Raw genomic sequence first — 22,887 nt, forward strand, 5'->3', positions numbered from 1 at the left:
AAAAATTAAAAAAAAGAGATTATGTTAGAAGTCGGTTGGTTATGTTAATATTATTGTACGGAGTAATTTGTTATATTTGATATGTATATCTTATATGAGTTTTAAGCATGTTAGATTTCTTGTATTATACTTAGGGATGGAAACGGGTCGGATCTGGATTCGGGTCCATCGTATCTAGGATTCAGATCCGACCGGATCCGTCGATCTGGATCTAGATCTGACGGGTCCAACGGATCCGGATCCAAAACAGGTCCAATATATTTTGGCTAATTTTTGCAATAAATGTAATGTTTTGGTCAAAAAATGCATTACAAACTTTTGTCGGGGGTTATTAAGTTCAACCTATATTAAAGTTATACAACTAATCTAAAAACACAAAGTAACCAATTTATAAACTTATATTTTGAAATAAAAATTAGGAAAAATTAGAAATAATAATCCCAACTTTCATCAATTTTGGTAGAATAATCCCAACTTTGGATTATTCTAGAATAATCCGAACTTTGGGAAATCTTCTTTTTCTTCAATCCCTAACCGGTCAACAAAAGTCAATGACCTACTATATCAGGTCACTTGACACGTGTCAAGCCCTGATTGGTCCAAAAAAATTTTTAAAAAAAACAAAAACCAAAAAACAAAAAAAAAAAAAAAAAAAAAAAAATCAGAAAACCCACCCACCCAACCTCCCCTCCCCTCCACCACCACAACCCAGTTCGCCGCCAACCGCCACCGCCGTTATTCCCATGTTGACTACCAATTTCCCACGCCATTTTCCCCATCCCCGAAATACCCTCCAACCCCCCCTCCCAACCACCAGTCCGCCACAAATAACCCCTTTCCCACTCCCAAAAAAACCCAAAATCTCCTCCTCCACCTCGAAACCCTAGCGGCTAAGGTTTTCGATGACGGTGGACGAATTTTTGGGGATTTTCGGGGTGAGGGAGGTGGTTTAAGGGTTTTCGAGAGTTAAAGAGGTGGTTTTTTTTCGAATGGTGATGGTGGGTTGACGGTAAAGGAGATTACGAGGTTTGAGGGGAAATTTGAGGGTGGTGGTTCAAGGGAGAAGGACGGCTGGTTTCCCGAGAGTAGAGGCGGCTGGACGGCGGGAGGAGGGTTGTGGGTTGTGGACGGCGAGAGGAGGGTTGTGGGATTGTGGTGGTTGGGGTTTCGGGTGGTAATGGAGCTGGGCTTCTGATTTTATTTTTTTTTGTTTTTTTTTTTAATTTTGTGTTTTTGTTTTTATGTATTATTTATTACTATTTTTTGGCTAATTAGCTCTTGACACATGGCATTTAAAAAAATAAAAAGAAATTAACCTTTTTAACAGGTAAACGGTAATTGGGATTGAAGAAAAATAAGACCCCCTAAAGTTTGGATTATTCCAGTATAATCCAAAGTTGGGATTATTCTACCAAATCGATGAAAGTTGGGATTATTTTTTCTAATTTTTCCTAAGAATAAACCTTCTGCGTTGTCTAGTAAGCTGCCATTTTCATATAAAAAAAAGAAAAAAATGGAATAGGGAATCACTCGGAGTCTGAATAAGATCAGCAGGAAACGCAATGATAGGGCGCCTCAAACAGAGGCAGTGTTGCAGAAAAAAGATCTTTTTTCTTCTTCAGTTAGTACAAATTCGGTCGATATCGACAATCCAGTTCCGCGGGAAGGAGGCCTAGAAAAGGTCAGCAGGCAAATAAAAAAAACCTGCCTTTTTCTTTGTGTTTTGGCCTCCAAACAAAGTTCAAAATTATAAACAGCGAAAAAAATATGATGTTACAAATGAGCTAGTGAAAAAACAACGATGATGTATTCGATATGAGCATCCAAAATTCATCTCTTGAAAGGGCTAATCTTTATCACTACTAACATTATCAACAAATTTAAAAAAAGAAACACACAATTTTTTTTAATAAGAAAAATAAAAAAAAACGGGTAAACGGATATGGATCCGGGTCTAGGGGCCAGACCCGGATCCAGATCCGTTTTTTTCAGCGGGACCCGGATCCGACCCGAATCCGTCGGGTTCAAAATTTGAAGACCCAAATCCTTGAAAAACGGATCTGGATCCACGGATCCGGGTCGAGTCCAGATCCACTGCCATCCCTAATTATAATTATACTATATATATATATATATATATATCGATTGTGAATGTCAATACAACCTAAGCTTGACTTCTTTCGACTTTCTCGGAGTGCTTGACTTGGTTCAGCCGGTTCCTCTGCCGGATCCTTGTAGCCTTGCTCCACCATATCCCAAAGCTCTTGGTACTTAAACATTGTTTTCATATTCAAACTCCACAAATGATAATTTTCAACCTTGAATATTGGAATCAAGGGTTGCGACGACGAATTCATTCCATTAACTAACATAGTTACACTCACTGTGTTTAGTACTCAAGTTACTCTCAACAATTTTTTGCTTTTTCTCACGACTCACGACCTTTTTTTATTTTATTTATATTTTTTAATTAGGCCTAGGATTGAACCATCAGCTCTAATACCATGTTGAAGCTAATTCTAATAAAGAGTAATAACAATAATATTAAGGAAACAAAACAACTATTTTCATTAGATTGCACTTACAAAATAAATGTACATACCACTACTTAAATAACTAATGTAATATAAACAACTAAAGCAATAATTTTGGAATAATGATCACATGATTAACTAATTGTCTAAATAATCTTTCCACTAACAACATCACTATCTGCATAACCACCACTACTACTGACAAATATTATCAATTAAATAACAAACTCCCTTGGCTCCTAATCTTAAGTCACTAATGACAGCATCCCAGCTAAGGAATAGTGTGTCAAAAAAAAAGCTAAGGAATAGGAAATAATAACTACTACTATTTTGAAGCAATAATACACCAACATCCTACTCGTTAAGAGCCTTTTAAACTCGATACTCAATCTATTATCATTGGGCTACCCTACCCAATAATCAGGTTTGGAGAAAGCATTAATTTGTCTTACTTAATATGGAAATGGTGCAAGCCTTTATTTGTTGCACTGTTGTACTGTCACTGTTGCACTTAAGCCCGTGAGGTTCACGAGTTGTTAATTTCATAATTTGTCATTGTTCAAAAGAGAAAGCAAATGAGAGCGAGGAACCCATTGTATAAATTTTCCTACAAATAGCACAAATTAAATGATAACATTGCTCTATATTAATTCTATTTTGGGTAATATACAAGCCCTTTCTCTAAATAATGTTGGGAAATTATCTAAATCCCATATTACAGCTACTCTTTTTTTAATTCCCATCATACCGTCCACGTCAGTTAAGGAAAACAAACCGTTTTTTTTCTCGGTCCAGCAACAAAGCGCTACTTCAAGTAGCGGTGTTATGAGAATAAACCGCTACTTCAAGTAGCGGTTTTCCTTAAAACACCAACAACCCCACTTTGATGAAAATTTGTTTAAATATAAACCGCTACTTCAAGTAGCGGTTTCTAATAAGTAAACCGCTACTTGAAGTAGCGGTTTTTAGTAGCACACCGCTACTTCAAGTAGCGGTTTTCTAATAAACCCGTGTTGATCTTAAGTTTTGATGATGACTCAAGGAACCTAAGCAAACCCATAAGGGCTTTAACATTTGTCTATTAGCTTTGATGTGTTGACAGGTTTTATATGCAACGATATTCTGGAGTTAGAATGGAGCATGGAACAAGGTCAAAGGAAGAGCTTTGGATGAGCATAGAAGACAATCAGAAGCCAAGTTCCTTGAGTGAGGAACTAAAGCTCCAGAGTTGAAGCTTCACTGAGTTCCAAGAAGTCTATTGTAACTTTATTATTTATTTTAGGCTTCTTGTATATATGTTAAGTACTTTGATTTTTGATAGGATTTTAAGTGGATTTAATTTCAGTTTATAAAGATTTTATTTTCCTTGTTTAAAAAGATTCTATTTTATTTTCGGAAAATTATCTTTTAAACTATTCTATTTTCTTAAAGATTTTCTGTTTTAATTCTATCCTAATATTTTGGAAAATCTGACTTGGTAAAATCTCCTTTGAAAACTCTTTTTAAACGGATCTTTTACTTGGTCAAGGAGGTTGAGAAATTTAAGGAAGCAGTAAACTACTTCCTTAAGTATACTTCAGCTTGTTGCCCAAGCCTCCACGAACTGCACTTCCTAGTTTCATGGGAGTTGTGGTGAAGTGGGAGTTAAGGCAGACGTGGGAGTTTTCAACCGATTTCCTCTAGTATAAATAGAATTAGTTTTCCATTTTGAAAAGCACACTTGAGCATTACAATCTTCTAAGCTTTTCGAAAAGAGTCAAAATCCACTTAAGTCCTTGAGTGTCTTTGTACTTAGCATCTTAGAGTTTTAATTCGAGTTGTATTGGGGAAGAGTTTGGGTAAACTCTAGAGTGTGTAGATTGCTTTGAGTGAAGCAAGGAGAAAGAGAGAGATTTGAGAGCTCAACTGATTGAGGGATCAGTTGAGGGGGAACTTAAGTTCGTAGAGGAACTTGAGTTTAGAGTCTTAATTTGTAATAGGTTGTTTGCCCTATTATTATTAAGAATTGAGTTTAAAATCTCTTGTGGTCGTGGTTTTTCTCCTTGATTAGGGCCAAGAAGTTTTCCACGTAAAATCTCTCTTGCACTTTAAAGTTTTTGTTTAAGTTTCTTTTTGAATTCCGCAAAAATTACCCCAGTTCCTCCACAATACAATTCACCCCCCCTCTTGTATTGTTCATTCGAGTCAACAACCCGTTTTTAAATAAATTCCCACTGAACCAGTGACGTGGACGGTATGGTGGGAATTAAAAAAAGAGTAGCTGTAATTTGGGAATTAGATAATTTTCCAACATTGAATGTAGCCTATGTAGGTATGAAATTGTAAAATGAAAAGGGTATGTGATAAGTTAGTGGAAAGTAATGTCAAAATCGGGACCCCTAACCATCAACTCTAACCCCAACCCCTCTTTCCCATCACCCATTTTTATCCCTTCTTTTTTACTGCTTCTGTCCCTGCCCGGCTGTCCCTTTTCCCTTACCCTGCCCCTCATCATCAACTTTTACTAGTCTTAAGATAGAAATAGAGGTGTATATTGTTGTATCATGCATGTTTGGTATTTTTGCTTATGGGTGTGATTATTGGTATTTTTTTCCCCTTGCTTTGAGTTCTACTCTTAATCAAATAATATGAATTTCTCGCTTTTAAGTGTGGGGAATAGTATGTCGTTTGATGATGATGAATCCCTTTTGGTATCATTATGGGTACTAAAATGTATATAACGTAATAGAGATAGTCAAACATTAATCATTTGAGAGGGTGTATGCTCATCAAAAATGTCATAATAACCGTTGAGAGAAGATATCCAATTCAACCAGATTTCTTATTCGTCTAAGAAATTGGTGTCACTTGTTACTATTATATTTATAAGTTTCCACGTTCATTGAGTGTTTTTAATCACTATAGGTGCAAAATATGATTGAGTGTTTGATCACTATGGGTGCAAAATATGATATATCTTACACAATTCTCTTAAATTGTATCAACTAGAGCTGTGCATAGATGAGCCTAATAACAAATTAGGCAATCAAAACAAAGGAAACACACCTGGCCTATACACCCTTAATAATAAACAAAACGAGAGTTAACTACTAGAGGAAAGAAAGTAAGATGTGATAAACTTCCACATCATCATCTCGTATATTGAGTGCACAATTAATTATTAGACAATTATCCTAACACGACTCAAGATAGGAATCTCATCATATTGACCCCTATCGAGTACCAACCCTCTAAGAGTACTTCTCTTAACAATATCACCAACGAGCACACATCCTCAACTTCAATTCAATTTTTACTGCTAAACCCGTATTCCACATCCAAAAAAAGATAGCATCCGCCCATATAAATTATTGATGAATCAAACATTAAATCCTCCAGTACAAGGGCCCTTGTTTTCACTAGTTTAAAATGGAAGAACTAGACGTTTAGTAGAATGAAAAGACTAGACATTTCAACGAAAATGAATGGTTCCGATCAAGGGTTCAGCTTATTGGTTGAAAAGCATAAGGAGAAGGAAAATTGTTGTCTCTAGCTAGTTAGCTTGGGAGTTGGGACACTATATGGTAATGAAATGATCATTGTCATATTAGTCAATATCATAAACTTTGATCGTCAAAGTTATGTTTAAGTGTAACTAGTAAACCCTCGAGGTTCACGAGAGTTCACTTTTTTGAACGGGAGGTTCAACCTAACGTAGGGAATTGAAGATCTATATATACGAGTATATGCCTTGGACCTAGTGCTGTCAAATTTCAAACCGAAATCGTTTAACTGCCCGAAACGAACTGACCCAAATGAGAACCGAACCGATTAAAAACCTTTTTTTTTTGTAACCGAAAACCAACCCGAACCGTATGTGAATGAACCCGAAACCGAACCAATCCGAATAACGTTACACCGTATAAGAACCGAACCCGTTGATGATCCGAACCAGTTCTAAACCGAACTGAAATCAAACCGAACCGAAAAAGAGCCGAACTGTTTCCAACCCGAAATCGTTTGAATCGAGATAAAAACCGTTTACATCGAACCATTAACAGCCCGCAACCCATTTGCACCGAACTGTATATAAATCAAACCGTTTATAAACCAAACCACTTGCAAACGGAATCATTTATGAACTAAATCGCTTATAAACAAATCGGCTACAAAGTGCTTACTATAAAGAGAATATTAAAATCAAGTAAAAAGGTATTTTAAATGAAATTTAATTATGCAAACATGTTTACTACCGATCAAGCATTAAAGAACCGAACTAGTTATAAAGTGAATCGAAAAAGAACCTACTAGTTATAAACTAAATCAAAAAAGAATCGAGCCAGTTATAAACTGAACCGAAAAAGAATCGAACTAGTTATAAAATGAACAGAAAAAGAACCGAATTGTTTCTAACCCGAAACCGTTCCCAACCCAAAACTGTTTGAACCGGGATAAGAACCGTTTACACCGAACCGTTAACAAACCGCAACCCGTCTACACTGAACCGTCTACTACCCAAACTGTTTACAACCCGAACCGAATATAATTAAAACCGTTCAAGAATAAACTGAAACCGAACCGATAACTATTTAAACCGAACTGAAACCGACGCGCGAAACATTTAAACCGATTTCAAACCGACCCGATTTAATACCGAACTGATTTCAAACCGAACCGAACCCAAATTTTATATATATATGCTATTAATTGGTTTATAAATAAAATTTAAAAATTAGATAAATGGTTTATAATCAAATTTTACTTTAAATGACTGAGATTCTCTTAAATATATGTATCAAGTTTTTGCCAACTTATGATAATGAAATGTATGTATTAATCCATATCTCTAGAGTATAGCACATATTCGATCTTAGGCCTTAACCATAACTTTATATGTAGGTAGGCCATTCTTTGTTGCCTTAAAGAAGCCAAAGACATGCAAAACAATGGAGTTAGCTTTGCCAAAAGGGTTCGCTGATAGAACCAAAGGAAGAGGAATCGTTCATGAAGGTTGGGTGCAACAACAACTAATCTTACAACATCCTTCAGTTGGATGTTTCATAACTCATTGCGGCATAGGGTCTCTATGGGAAGGTTTGGTAAGAACATGTCGAATGGTTTTCATGCCTCACGACTATGATCAATTCATCAAAGCAAAGATGATGAGTTCGAGTTTGAAGGCAGGAGTGGAGGTTGAGATACGAGAGAATGATCGCTTGTTCACTAAGGAAGCCATTCAAAAGGCGGTTTCTATAGTTATGGATGAAGATAGTGAAGTTGGGAAAGAGGTAAGGGCTAATCATGCGAAATGGAGAGAATTCTTGTTACAAAAAGACGTCGACGATTGTTACATCAACAATTTCATTAAGAGCTTACGAAAACTAAATGAATGAGTTCAACATTTTCAAGCCTTTGCTTGATAAAACAATGCTTGATTTTATCATTAGATCCCATTGGAAAAGGTTCGGTTGTATCAAGAAATATTGATGTAAGACGCATTCATAGTAGTTGCGATTTTTGGAGTTTGTTTACATGTTTTTATTAAGTACTTCTCATTTGCTAGTATATGTATTCATGACATTATTCGCGGATGATGATTAATAAAAAAAATTGTTTCCAAAAGTTGTTTAGTGGTAAAGAAAAGGCTTCAAATTCAATGAAATTTTTGTTACAAAAAATATTGAACACAAATTTTTATGCGTGGCTGGCCATACGGTGTGGCCAACCACCATGAAGGTTACTTCATCAGTGTTATGGCGGTTACTTGGTCAGTGTTACAGGGGGCTACTTTGGGTTACTCGATCGATGTTAAAGGAGTTACTCGATCAGTATTATATATAGTGGTTAATCGATGGATTACTTTCATTTTAAAAGGTGGTCACATAATATGGCCAGTCGCACACAAGACGAGCTAAATATTGAATAACCAAAAATTAATTACTTAATTTTATTTTTTGTTCGATTTGGACTACAATGGGCTAATAAATGCATAAAATAGGTGCACAATACCACAACTAGCTTAGAGGTATCCATTTAGTTACTTGGGTCGGGCTTGGGGAGATCCATGGGGTCGGATTTATTTCAAATTTCAATCATATTTCATAAATGTATCCATACGAGTAGAAATTGTCGGATTATATTCAGGTCATTAGATCCGGTCGATTGGATCAGTTTTTGACGCCTTCAATGTCCACAACTAAGACCTTAAAGATCTCATTTTCAAGATTAATGTAGCACGTTACATGCATGAGGGAATTGAAATGTATTCAGGATTCTAAATTTGATCAACTTATCTCCAATTGTGATTCATAATAGAGCTACCTCTTATTTTATACAACTGCGTTCACCTTGTTATTAAAAAGTCTCCTTTTTATCATGAAAAGTAACATCAATGAGGTAAAATACAATCCTTATACTTTGATATTTGTAGCATTTTTGTCCCTCGATTTTTAAATGAGGCAAAATGGTCCCTCAACCACTAATGACTCATTTTTTAGGTATACATTAACTGACTAAGCATAGTTGTAATACCCCTTATTTTTATACGTATTTTAATTTAAATAAGTATTTCTTAAACGTATTTAAATAAGTTGAAATGAATTATTTATGGTGTTTTATTAATTTAAAGATGTTCTGTTTTTATTAAAGGCCCTATTTATTTATTTAATAATTTTTGGAATACTTTATTTTATAGTTTAAAAACTTGGGGCAATAATTTTATAAAAAGGAAATTTAAAGTCAATAGTATTTAAATATAGTCAAAATACTAGGAGAGGGGTCATTAAGGGTAAGAAGGGAATTTGAGCTTAAGAGGGTTTTCAGAGAGGGATTATAAATACCCATCACATGGGCAAATTGAACTTTGCCCAAGGTGGCGAATACCCAAAGGTAACTCTCTCTCTCTCTCTCTCTCTCTCCTCTTATTTTCTCTACCCTTAATTTTCCCCCTCGCCTTCTTTTTTTTTACACACACACGCATGGTGGTCGGCCACCACTGGCCGACCACTGCAGCCACGAGCGAGCGCTGGCAGCAGTACCGACCGGTAGGCGCGCGGCAGCAGCCTTATCGTGGTGGTGCTATGCGGTGTTCAAAAAAAAAATTACTCTTTTGTTTTAAATCCTAATCTAGCCTTTAATTAATTGTTGATTTTGGGTTTTGTGATGATTTTTATGATGTTTGATTATAAGCATCATATATATAAGATTTGGTTTTGAATTAAAAAGCCCTAAATTATGAACCATGGGTTTCTAATTTTGTGTATATTGATGGAAATTGTTTATGGATGATTGAAATTATTGAAATAAGTGTTTTGAAACTCAATTAAAACAATTTTAAATGATTTAAGAAAGTTGGAATTTTTGTATATAAGTTATAATTATATTTTTTGAAAGGATTTTAATTACCCATTAATTGGGAATAAAACTAAGGATTTTTAATTAATTTTCAGCTTGTTTTAAAGGATTTATGAGTGATTTAAAGAGTGTATATATATGGAATAGGTATTAATGTCTCTTTGTAATTTTGGGTTGTAGGAGATTTCCAAGTGAGTGACTTTATTTAGTTGTGACGATTTTGAGATCATATTCAAGGTACGTTCGCGTACTTGGTAATTATTTGAGGATGTAGAAGCATGCTAGACTTTGATGAATTAATTACAAATTAGCATCATGATAGGTATTGATTGGAATGGTTGTATGGATTGATGTTGGTGAATGATTTGTGAAATATGGATTATTTGTGGTCAACTGATGATTGTAATTAATTATGTTGGTATGTTGAATATGAACCACACTTTTATTATTGGCATGATTGAGAGCATATATGTTTAATTAAACTAAATGTTTAAATTTGGTTTATAATATTGAAAAAGAATTTTATTATGGTTCATATAATTTTTATTGATGTTATAAACATTAGGAAGTAGCTATTTAAGTGTCTATGTACACGAGGATTATATTATATTTTGGTGCCTAAGTGCACTTAAGGTGTTTCCAATACCGACGGATAGAATTTGTGGCGCATTATACATTTAAGGAGTCCTTGACACTGGGGTAGATTAAAAAGGGTTCAATATTTTAAGATTATGTGGTCATCATTAATTATTCAAAAATTAAATTGATTGGTGTTTTGGGTGTTTTTGTCCCTCGGGAGAGTTACAGCTCGAAGATTGGTCCGCCGGCGCTTGTACCTGCAAAACAACGGAGACTCTGGGTGGATGGAGCTCCGCCTCCGAAGATCAAGTTAGTACTCTTAGGAGAATATGAAAAGGTGCAGAAAATTAGGTAAGCTCTTCTCGGATTCCGAGATCAAGTCCTCTCTTATGTGAGAGAAGGTAAGGTTGTAGTAAATGATTGAATGTGTCCCCAAAATGGGGGAATATCTCCCTATTTATAGGGTCATTGGAAAGCATGCCCTTAATTAGGTCAATCTGACCTAACTCTGGTGGGTTGCGCCGCATTGCGGCTATCTCGGGATTTGGGCTCTAAAGGCCGCCTTTTCTCCCATTCTTTTTGGAACGCCACGTGTCAAGCTAGGATTGGTCCGTTTTTGGAGTAATCCATGGGTGACACGTGTCACCTCCTGATTAGCCCACGTGGCATGGGTAAAATTACCCAAAACAATTGGTATGTTTGATTGCTTGAATTATTATAATGATTGATTATATTATGGTTTGTGAGTCATCACCAAGTCTAAAAATATTTAAACAACGTAAAGTGAAAGAAATTATGCACCAAAACTCTTGGAGCGTACATACCTCCAATATGACCATATATATGGTGTATTTTTGCGACTTTATATTTGACTTTAACTTCTACTAGGTGTACAAAACGCTGTATATTCCTTTTTATTATGCGCAGGAATTCTGCCACTTACGAGTGGTTCTTTTATACTGGCACGGTTAGCTCCCGTGTTAGTACCCCTTTATTAGGGCAGGTTAGGGGGAAGCCCGTTCGATGCATAATCAAGCTAAATAAAAAACTTAGCTATTTGATAGTTGGTCATCGAGTATGTTGTATGTTTGTAAACAGGTGCAACAAGGCAAGTTGTGTGATGATTAGATGAAAGCATGTTAGTGTGTTTTATTTACCCTTATGTACTTAGTATTGCTAATTGTGTGTTTGTGTGTCAGTTGGCCTTGTCTATATCTTAGCCCTACGACGACCTACTTATAATGGCGAGTAGTGGGGACAAGTAAAAATGAGTTTTTCAAGTGATGAAGCATATTCATGATGGGCATGAGTGAAGAGCGAATCATGCTTAGATTCCATATGATTATGATGTGATTTAATTATTGCTTTATTCATTATATTAGATTATTCTTGTGATGAGACTAACGCGAAGGTTTTCAAGTATTTGTTCAGTTTTAATTAGGGCCTACAATGGTTCCAAGTTGTAGGTTGACTTTGTTTGACTTTACTTTCGTTTAGTTTGACTTTTAAGTTGACTTGTTTTAAATGGTTTTAAAGATAGTCTTCCGCTAATGGTCTTTGATAATTGCCTTAGCCGTTTTCACGGTGGCGGTAATGTCTTAGATCTTCATAATTCGTATTTTAAAATGGGCAAAACAGGTTTTTTACAGGAAAGGAATTTCTACGGTGTTACAATAGTTTAAGGACCTTAGTGCACATGTGGCAATAAATTTTATAAAAGAAAATTTTAGGGGACCTCTAGCTAATGAGTTGATATTAATAAAATTAAATTTGAAAGTTTATGAACCTACATATAGGGTGAGGTAGTTAATGTAATAACTATAGGCCAAACTTTAGGTAGCTAATGTAATAATTAGAATTTCTCAACAAACTATAAAAACACATATACTCTTTATATATTAATGTGTCTCATATATAATAATTTGATAGCATAAATAGATATTAAAATGTATATACAAACTTATAAACAAATACTTGTACAAACTTATTGAAATTTATGACACTTTTTTTTTTTTTTTTTTGTGAATAACTGAGCGTTGCTCGAGGAAATAACTATTCTATAGTAAAAATAGATCCAAGTTTATTTTGAAAGTGAAATTTCATGATGATTAGGGTTTTAAAAAAAACCCAAATCTAACCAAACTTTAAGGTAAAATACAAAGATTTAAACAACTTAACGGCAAAAGCACAACATATTGTCAAACATGCTTAATTAAAGTTTACCTAAGATGATAGGGACACCGTGTTGGGGTTGAAGGGATATAAAAGAAGACGGAGCATGTGTGTATGATGGTGCGATCTCAAAAGTGAAGCGTTGCAAAATCATAGACAAAGCCATTTTAGCCTCAATCAACGCAAAATTTTTGCCAATGCAAATTCGAGGTCCCCAACCAAAGGGGAAGTATGAATTGCTCCCTTTAGTCGCCTTCGCAATCCCTTCTACAAATCTATCAGGTTTAAATTCTTCAGCATCATCACCCCAAACTTCGGGATCCAAATGTGCATGGAGTATTGAAAAAGAAACTGCCACCCCGGGAGGAATCACCAAATCTCCTAGTTTTGTTTCACCGTCGTATACCCTTCGCGAGGTTGCCACGATTGGCGGATACAACCTTAGCACCTCATATAGTATCATTGTCACCTAATATAAGTAATTTTGAAATAAATTAAGTAAACTATATATTATAATTAATACAAGTACGTGTTCATTTGATTAGTAAGGAAGAGTAGAAAATTTATTGTTAGTATGAAAGAAATATATAGGAAAAATCTGTCTGAATGATCTTTTTAAATGATCAATTTTGTAAGAAAGGTTCTAATATATATGTAAAAAATAATGGCCAAAAAGGTCCTTATATCTCATTTAGGTTGTTAGGAGGGATGTTTGACCGGACCTAGGGATTGACTTTTATTTTCTAGCCTTTTTGACTTTTTCTCCCTTTTTCCCTCCAATTCCAACTGACCCTAATTCTTTCCCTTATTTCTGCTTCCTCTCTCTAATTTGCAAACCCTAGTTTTCATGGATTAGCTTGTTCACATCAACAAATTAGAAAGTTGACGGAGAAATAAGGGGGAAAGAATGAAGGGGTAAGTTAGAATTGGAGGGAAAAGGGAGAAAAAGACAAAACATACAAGGGTTTTTTTCAAAGTCATATGATGGTCAATGGCCGGAAAATAAAGTCAATTGCCGAATTTGGTCAAATATCCCTCCTTACAACCTAAATGAGATATAAGGACCCTTTTTCCACTTTTTTTTTATTTATTTTTTATTTTTTTTATATAAGGACCTTTATCATCACAAAGTCGACCACTTATTTAAAAAGACCTTTCTGACAAATTTTTCAAAAAAAACATAATAAATAAGTAAATTAAATCATATTCTTCAGCATGTTAATTTTAGTTGTAACAAGTTGACTAATATTAATAGATCTTACTGTCTTTAAACGGTTGTTTAAGCCATCAAAGTCTGGGGTGTTCGTGCCAAAGGTTGCAAGAACTTCTTCACGAGCTCGTGTTTGCCAATCTTGGTGCTTGCCTAACAAAGCCATTGTCCATGTTAGCAACACTGAGGTGGTTTCTTGGCCAGCTATGTAGAACAACTTGCACTCGTCGATCACCTCTAAGAAACTCATTGTGAGATCAAGCCGCTTCTTACCACCACTCTTACTCTCACAAGTTAATAGAGCGCTAGCCTCTTTGGAATTCGAATCCAAGAGTATCCCCAACAAATCATCTTTGGCTAGCTCTCCGACTTCCATTGTCTTCTTTCTATTATTGATTATTGTCTTCAATACGGTTTTTATTTCAACATCTGTTTCGTCCATCCTTTTCTTGCCCTTTGTTGGAAAATACCTAATAAGTTAATATAATCAAATATTATTATCAACCAATATGTATAGTATATGATGAAAACTATGCCAAATGGATTTCTATGCTACTTATTTTCAAGTTATGTTTATTATTAAGTAGGTTAATTATTTCAATCAAAGTGTTGTAGACAAGATCATTATTTTAATTAAAGTTTTACTACTTTCTTTGTTATATGTTAATTGTAACTAAAGAATATTTTATGTCTCATAAATAATACCCCTTTGTTGAAACTACTAGTTAGTGGAGGAAGTAGTTAGAATGCTCTAACAAAAAGCTAATGCTTTTGCTTCGAAATCAAGAGTGTTGGCAACTTACTTCCATCCTGGAATATAAGAATATTTTATAAGACGAAAAATAAGTTCCTTCTCTTCTGTGAGGAGTTCAAATATCTTTCTTCCGTCCTCAAAGCTACTACCAAACGCAGCTCGAGAAATAGCGTCTGCACTGAATTTAGTAAAATGTGGCCACACATCTATTTCTGAAGAACCTGTTTTAGAAATAATCCTCTCCCACTTGCTTAGTGTTTCAATGACACTAATTTCAAATGATCGGATCATAAGCTGCACAAGTAGTGTGAATTAGATTGAACTTAAATCAAAATAATTTTAATGTATGTATACTTCGTATGGTTTGGACTAGACCTAGCAATTCTGACCTGACTTGTGATCAAAAATTAACCTAAAACCCCAAAATCCACCTGACCAGATTGATCCGAACCCGATACTCGAAATGACCGGATGTGATTGTATTTGACCGAAGTTGATCCTACACCCAAAATGACCCGACTCAAACTTGATCCGTATAACTTACTTAAACAAACTTGAAAAATGAAATGTCCCAAACTTAAATTACCTAATACCCGAATTAAAAAATGTCTGCCATAAATGACTCTAAGTGTTTCATCCTGAACTGTAACTTACCTCACAAATTGATTAAAATCATTGATTAAGCTTGATTAATAATATCGACACTAATAAATATATAACCCGAACATGACCTGACCCAATTTGACCCAACCTGAACATACTCGACCCGAAATTGACCCAACCTAAATTGACCCGACCCGAAATCAACCCTACCCAATACCTAACCCAAATCATACCCATAGCCCGATTTGACCCAACCCGCCAAGAATGTTAGCTGACCCGAAGTTGACTTGAATAACTCGATTGCTTTTATGTAACGAACTACAACGACTCAGAAACAACATTTAATCAATAAGAGTATAAGACTATGTTTAGAGCATGCATATATATGGTAATACCTTGAGCTTGTCGAGATGAAAAGCAGGATTAAGAATCTTCCTATGTTTCGCCCATTTGTGTCCTTCATAGTTTACTAGACCAGTTGAAAACTTTTGAGTAAGTGGGTTCAATTTTGGTTTACGGAATTCGTTCATCCTATTAAACCCTTCTTTTATTTGCTCACTCTTTGTAATAAGTATTGTTGGCACTGGACCCATCCATGTGTAACAATTTGATCCTGCTGTCATTTACACAATTGCATGTACGTATAAGCAAGTATTTATTATACTTCAAATATGTGTTATATTGATCATTTTAACTAGATATGTTTGTCAATATAAATTTACAATTATCACTATCTGTAACCATGTATAAGTAATTTTAATAAACAACTTATGGTGTAATATGTCTTTCTTTTTTTTTTTTTTTTGACTTAAGCTTAAACAAGTTATAATATGTTAATATTATTTATATTATAACAATCAACTTAAAAGCATTTACTTTTAATATTAGCAAAAGATATATCATCAAAATTGGTTTAAGTTGTAATTTGTAATATCCGATTTAGATTTCGACTCATATCAAAATGATAATTTAGCATGAATCAAGTTTGAAATTAGACTCAACTTGATCCGCCGGACACCCAAATTGACATCTATATACAATGTGAAGGTTAGTAGTATTACATGGAGCTTTGATAACTAAGGAATTTTTATGCTTGTAATTGATCATAGATGTTACGGATTACAACAATAAAAATGTAATCCCTTCGTTCGTTATACTATTTTGATTAGTCCCTTAATTTAAATGGAAAAATTCACCTTACTCAAACTCAAGTGATTTGAAATGTGTACGTTTAATATATATTACTACTAAAATTAATTAAAATTACCAGAATTGCTAAGAAGCCGATGGAGTAAGGGTTGGAGACGATGGAAGTAATCATGAACAAAAGGCATAGGTTTCTTCATCGCTTCACCACGCAATTGTGAACTCTCCTTCATGTCTCCAATCAAAAATCGATACGAGTTTCCAACTAGACCTTGCTTTCGAAACGATTTCTCTAAGCCCTTGGGTTTAAACCAAACAATATTTAGTATTTTCCATAACCATTTCAAAATCAACATGAACAACAAAACACTAAGTGCATTCGCGACTACACTTAGACTCTCAGGAATAATAATCATCATCTTAGATTATTAATTTTCATGTCTCGACTATGGAATTTGTGCGCATGCATGCCTTATATAATGTACATATTACCTCCATTTTATATTATTTGCAACGATATGACATTTATCCTTTTTTAATGTTTAATTGTTGCAAATAATATAAAACTGATGTAGTATTACATATATAATCATTGTGATGCCAACCCCTCGAGATGCACGGGAGCTTATTATAATAGAGTTCGTGTTTAATGTCAAGCAAATGGCTGACATTATTGCTACCATGAAATCGGTTATAATAGAGTTCGTGTTTAATGTCAAGCAAAGATTTCTGTTTTTTGTTTTTTTTTTTTTTTTTTTTATATTTTTTTTATTTATTCTATCTGACATGATGCTGATTTCTTGTCGATTGTTAATGTATTAAAGTCATCAACGGGTGTGGAATATTTAAGATGGAATCTTATAATAAGGTTGTTTCACCGATCGACTTAAAAATCATTTTAATATATAAATTCTGTGTAATGTACCCTTTTTTTTAATATATAATTAGTTTATAAACAAAAATTATTTTCCATTATAAGGTATCTACTAGTATAAAATTGATAAAATATATGGTCATTTTGCTTTTTTTGGACAAGATGATCAAATTTTAGCATGTTTAATGTCATGCAGATGAGCCATGCATGGCTGTCCACACTACATACAAACAACTCGGTGGACAATAAATATGAATTACTGTAAAATGTTTTGACTTTTCAAATTCCAATGCTGACGAATAGCATCTGGATTACTATCAGTCGTTGAAGGATCAATTATACTCCCTCCGTCCCCTTTTGATAGTCTCTTATGGGCAAATTTTAGTCTCAAAATTTTCACCCCATTTGCTTTTTTCACAATCATAAATATTAATTTTTTACCAAAATTCCCTCTAATTTGCAACAATACTTGTGCAAATTTATATTTCCCATGTAAATTTTGGTTTTCCATGTACTTTTATTACTTTCTCTCTCTACTTTTTTTGCATGCCCAATGTCAATTTACTTTTTCAATATACTTTAACTATTCTTATTTGTGTTTATTAATTCCCGTAAAAAATGTCCATAAGGAACTATCAAAAGGGGACGGAGGTAGTATTAATTAACAAAGAGCTCACATCATGCAAGGGAATGGGGTTTGAAATCAATGCTGACAGTTTTTTCGACGGTGAAGGTAAGCGGTAAAGTTTGTCGCCACATAACTTTATATATTTTGACTGTAAATGAGCTATTACTCTAATCCACTAATCGAGCTCAGAGCTCGTTCAATAAATAAGCTTAAATCCAAATATACATAATAGTCTATTCAAAAAAAAAATATACATAATAGTAGTACCAGGCCTGTCCCTGAGGCAGGGCATCCGGTGCCGTCGCCCCGCGCCCTAGGGAAGGAGGCCCAAGTTATTTACTACTTTAGATTTAAATTTTTTTTTTAAAAGCAAAATATCCTAATTATACTACACAGCTATATGCAGCTTTCCATATCATATTCAATTCCCCAAATTTCAACTTCCAAACATAATTACTGCTATATGCTTTCCTAATTAATTCCCAAAAAAAATTATTAATTGCCATGGTCTTAGTCTCTTCTCAATTTAATATATATATTTAAAGGAGATTTTTTTCCTGAGATTTTAGAGAGTCACGTAGAATTTATATTTTTAAAAAATTATTATAGCGCCACATAGGATTAATATTTTTAAAACGCTACAATAGGATTATGCCACCTAAGATTAGTTAACGTGCCACGTAGGATCTATAATTAATACTAAAGTATCCCGTCAAAAATATAATTAATACTAAAGTAGCAACCGCTGATGTCATCTTTTTTCAAAGTTGTACACGTGGCGCTATTTCATTAAAAGATTTCCCGCTCAAATGCTATTTATTTTTTTTTTTTTGAAAAAAATAATGCTATTTATTTTAAACAGATATATAGTAGCTATTGTTTAGGTAATTAATTTAAAATAAATACATATTATTTTGGTAATTTATGTTCATATTAGTTTGTTAGAGTCTTTATAGGAGTTGTTATCATAATTAAGGTCAATTAAATTGAACTTATGAATATTGTAAACTCATAAAAAATTGCAAAAATCCCAAGATATATTACTGGTGAATCCGTGCATTGCACGGGCACTAATCTAGTTATAATTTATAGTTATATCCAATAAATAATTCAAGTGTCACATAAGCATAATTGACCAATGAGATTTTAATGGTTACATATTATGTTTTGAGATTAGAACTTTTATCTGATACGGAGTATTTTAAAACAAATTCGGAGAAAATGATATATTATGTACAACTAATAAAATAACAATTGTAATCACATATATATGAAAAAATATTTTTTTTAAAAAAATAGATCGACCCGTAAATCACACGGGCTTCATCTAGTTGGAATCTATTGTTATCTTCTTCACGTTAATTTATTTTTACATTTTCTAACTTCATTAATCTCCTAAAACAACTCTAATTCAAATGGTCTTCTTCTTATTTTTCTTTGATTTTCAATGGGATTAGGTTCACAATATTTACCTATACAAATAGTACTACATCCAATTCTTCTTCTACATGTAAACAAATTATTTTCAATCTTTTGATATGTAATCCTTCATCCAATTTTTTTTTTAATTTCTTTTTTTTTCTTGTGTATATAATGTAAATCAATGTTTTTCTAATTTTATATGTTCTTTTGTGTGAATTAACATATTTTAGTTGGTTTCAAAAAAAAAAATTATCATATTTTATTTCATTGCTGGCTGAATTATCATAAAAAATTAAATGTTATTTTACATTTTTTACTTTACACGATAATTAGGGCCCAATTTCTCATTCTGCCCATAGGCCACCAAAAAGCTAGTAACGGGCCAACATAATACATATACTCAGGCCCCAATCTTTAGAACTGTTCTTCTCTGCTCTGCTACAATCTGTTCTGCTTTACTTTGCTCTGCTCTTCTCTACTTAAAAATAATACTTAATATTGAATTATTATAATAATAATAAATAATTAATTAATATTTACCAATAATAATAATTAATACTTAATACTTAATAATAATAATAATTTTTTATAATATTATAAATTAATTTTTAATAATAATAATAATATTATAAAAATTAATATTGAATAATAATATTATTAAAAATTAATATTTAATAAATAATAAATAAATAATTAATATTTAATATTTAATAATTTTAATAAAAATTAATATTGAATTATAATAATAATATAAATATGTAGTAGTAGTAGTAGTAGTAATAGTAGCAGTAGCAGTAGACCAGTAGTAGTAGCAGTAGTAGTAGTAGACTAGTAGTAGCAGTAGCATTAGCAGTAGCAGTAGAAGCAGTAGCAGTAGCAGTAGCAGCAGCAGCAGCAGCAGCTGTAGTAGTAGTAGTAATAATAATAATAATGACATCTGCTCTGCTCTACTTTGCCTAGAAGCTCAAAAGAACAGGGCCTCAGTTTAAATAAGTTCACAAATTACTGGTTTATGGTGGATGAGGCTTTCAACAAGAGTTTCTGAATACAATGAGGCTTGAACTTGAGAACTCCTTTAAGCGACATTAAATTGCTTACTACTTGAGTCAACTCTTGTTCAAGTATACATTTTTTTTTAATCAGTCACAACAATGAGAATTTCACAGAGTCAATGCACATTATATTACTTAAAATATCTTAAGTTGTATTTTAGTATAAATTATAAAAAGTTGTATCATATACAATTTATTATTTCAGGATCCCTTGTAACTAGGGGTGAGCGAAAATTCAGGGTACCCTGATATGGAACCGGAACCTGTTCGGAACTGCAGGTTTCAAACCCGGAACCTGTTGATCAGGTTCCGGTTCCGGGTAATAAAATTAGGAACCTGTTGCAACAGGTTCCAGTTCCGGGTAATAAAATTTTGGTCTAGAACCTGTAGGGTACCCTTTTAGTACAGGTTCCCTATATGGTACATGAAACCGGAACCTATATGGTATTAAATATTCTAGACAATTAGTGTAGGTTTGTTATATTTGAAGTACTATACTAAAGTTGTAAGCTTTTACCGTGATCATCTATTTTTTAAAAAAATAAATTTGTCATAATTTATCAAGTAACTATTAAGCTTACTTTGACAGACAGGGTACCCTGTTTAGGAACCGGAACTTGCAGGTTCCGGTTCCGGTTCCCAATTCTTAGGAACCTGTTGCAACAGGTTCCGGTTCCGGTTTCTATTTTTAGGAACTTGTTGCAACAGATTCCGGTTCCGGGTTTTTCCTGATATTTTTACAGGGTACCCTGCTACGCTCACCCCTACTTGTAACTATATTTAGATGCTATTCAACATAGTGTGATTTCTAACTATCACTTGATAGTTGATACTAAGATTCCACATAACTATAGTTAAATTGAATATGTTTCTAACTAACTCGAATAATAAATCCCTTACCAAACGTACTCTTAGTGTGATTTTTTTTTGGCAGCTGAATCTTAATATCCAGATTCCATTGTTGACTATAGCATCGAGTTGAAATTTATTTTAGATTGAAAACGGACTAACTTAATCAACTATCACTGCATTTTTGTATTGACTGTCAGGCCAAGCCTAGACAGACCTGGCAATCCTAACACGACCCGCGACCTGAAACTTGACCCGAAATCATTAACTCGAAAATGACCAGAACCCAAACTAACCCGACCCGACCCGAAATAGAGTTGACCCGAACATGACACGATGACCCAAACTAACCATATCCGAAATTGACCCAAAACCCAACATGACCCGACCCGAACTGACCCGAAACTGAAGTGATCCGACCCGATTTTAACCCGAATTGATTGACCTGAATCGACCCGACCCGAAGTGACCTAACAAAAGTGACCCGAACCGAAGTGATCCGATTCCTGCAATGAATAGGGTGAAATGGTGAATGAGCGAGTCTAGGGCTTCTTTCTTTCGTTCCTCGATAATCATCACGGTTTTTTTTTAACGATTTTAATTTATTTTTTCAACTTTTTTTATAAAGTGAATTTATTTGGTGACCCAACACAAACTTGAATCGACCCGAACTAACTTGAACCAAATTGACCCGCGCCGACCCGAACTTGACCCGAAGTGTTGGCTCGAATTTGACCCAAAACCTAAATTGACCCGACCCCAATATTTGCTGACCCGAGTTGACCTGACCCGAACCCGACTTGAACAACCCGTTAGCCAGGTCTAAGCCTAGTACAATTTAGATTAGACTCGCTTTAAAATGTGTGTTATCCATTAGAAATTTTGATACTAAGCTGCCACCCCAAATTAGAGGTGATCATAAATTCAGGCTAGGTCGGGCCTTAATAACAAATGTCATGCCCAAACCCGTCCAAAAGTAGCGCACTTGTCAGGCCAAAATGAATTTTTCAGACTTTTTTCGGGCCGGGTTTGGGCTTTTAACTAAATAATTGTTGTTTGTCTTGCCCAAATCCGCTCTATTTTTGCGCCGAGCTAGTAGGTCGGACCATTGTTGATCACCTGCCTCTACCCCAAATATACTACCTCTGCTTTTAAATACTTACTCTATTTCTCCGTACGCGAAGTTAAGGAAAAAATTGAAGAAAATAATAAAATATGGAGGTAGTGGGGTTGGTGAAAGAATAAAAAATTGTAAAAATCAAAAGTAGTTGAGAGAATTGGAGGAGCAAGAGAAAGAAATTAATAAAATATAATTTATGTTGGGTTCACTAGTTGAGAGAAATGAATTAAATATTGTAAATGCTTTCCAAATAAGAAAATTGAGCAAATATTTAAAACGAACGGAAATAAAAAGCGGAGCAAGTACTTAAAAACGGAGAGAGTATTTTCATTAGCTAATGAATAGCATTTCTCAGCCAAACATATTTGTATTTTGATACAAAGTTGCCACCCCAACTATAAATTCTTATTAGCTAATCAATAGCTTATCCCTGGCAAGAGGGGTAGGGACTAGGGAGTGTATGACCATCACAAATTTGTGGGTTAAAATTGAGACCTAGCAAGTCTACATTCAAGCTGATCTAATTTTGAAACAAAACTACAAGGTGAAACATATAGCTTTATAAGCTAATGGAATAAACACAACATACTACGAACATACAAGGCTACAAGC

At 34.0% G+C, this 22,887-nt stretch overlaps 1 protein-coding gene and 1 pseudogene across 1 annotated transcript; one reads left to right on the forward strand and one right to left on the reverse strand.

Annotated features, from left to right (window-relative positions):
* The first annotated feature begins 7,332 nt into the window (after window positions 1–7,332).
* On the forward strand, window positions 7,333–7,906 carry LOC145596773 (cyanidin 3-O-galactoside 2''-O-xylosyltransferase FGGT1 pseudogene; annotated as a pseudogene).
* Window positions 7,907–12,657: 4,751 nt separating this feature from the next.
* Window positions 12,658–16,749, reverse strand: LOC145599283 (echinocystic acid 23-monooxygenase-like). The gene is made up of 5 exons (XM_081655680.1): window positions 16,452–16,749; window positions 15,580–15,800; window positions 14,631–14,875; window positions 13,880–14,297; window positions 12,658–13,086 (listed from the first exon to the last, which is right to left on the reverse strand). The coding sequence occupies exons 1-5, from the start codon at window positions 16,747–16,749 to the stop codon at window positions 12,658–12,660; spliced, it is 1,611 nt and encodes a 536-aa protein (XP_081511806.1).
* Between the last annotated feature and the right edge of the window lie 6,138 nt (window positions 16,750–22,887).

The sequence above is a fragment of the Chenopodium album genome, chromosome 20, assembly GCF_948465745.1.
Source record: "Chenopodium album chromosome 20, dcCheAlbu1.1, whole genome shotgun sequence".
In the NCBI taxonomy this organism is placed as follows: Eukaryota; Viridiplantae; Streptophyta; class Magnoliopsida; order Caryophyllales; family Amaranthaceae; genus Chenopodium; species Chenopodium album.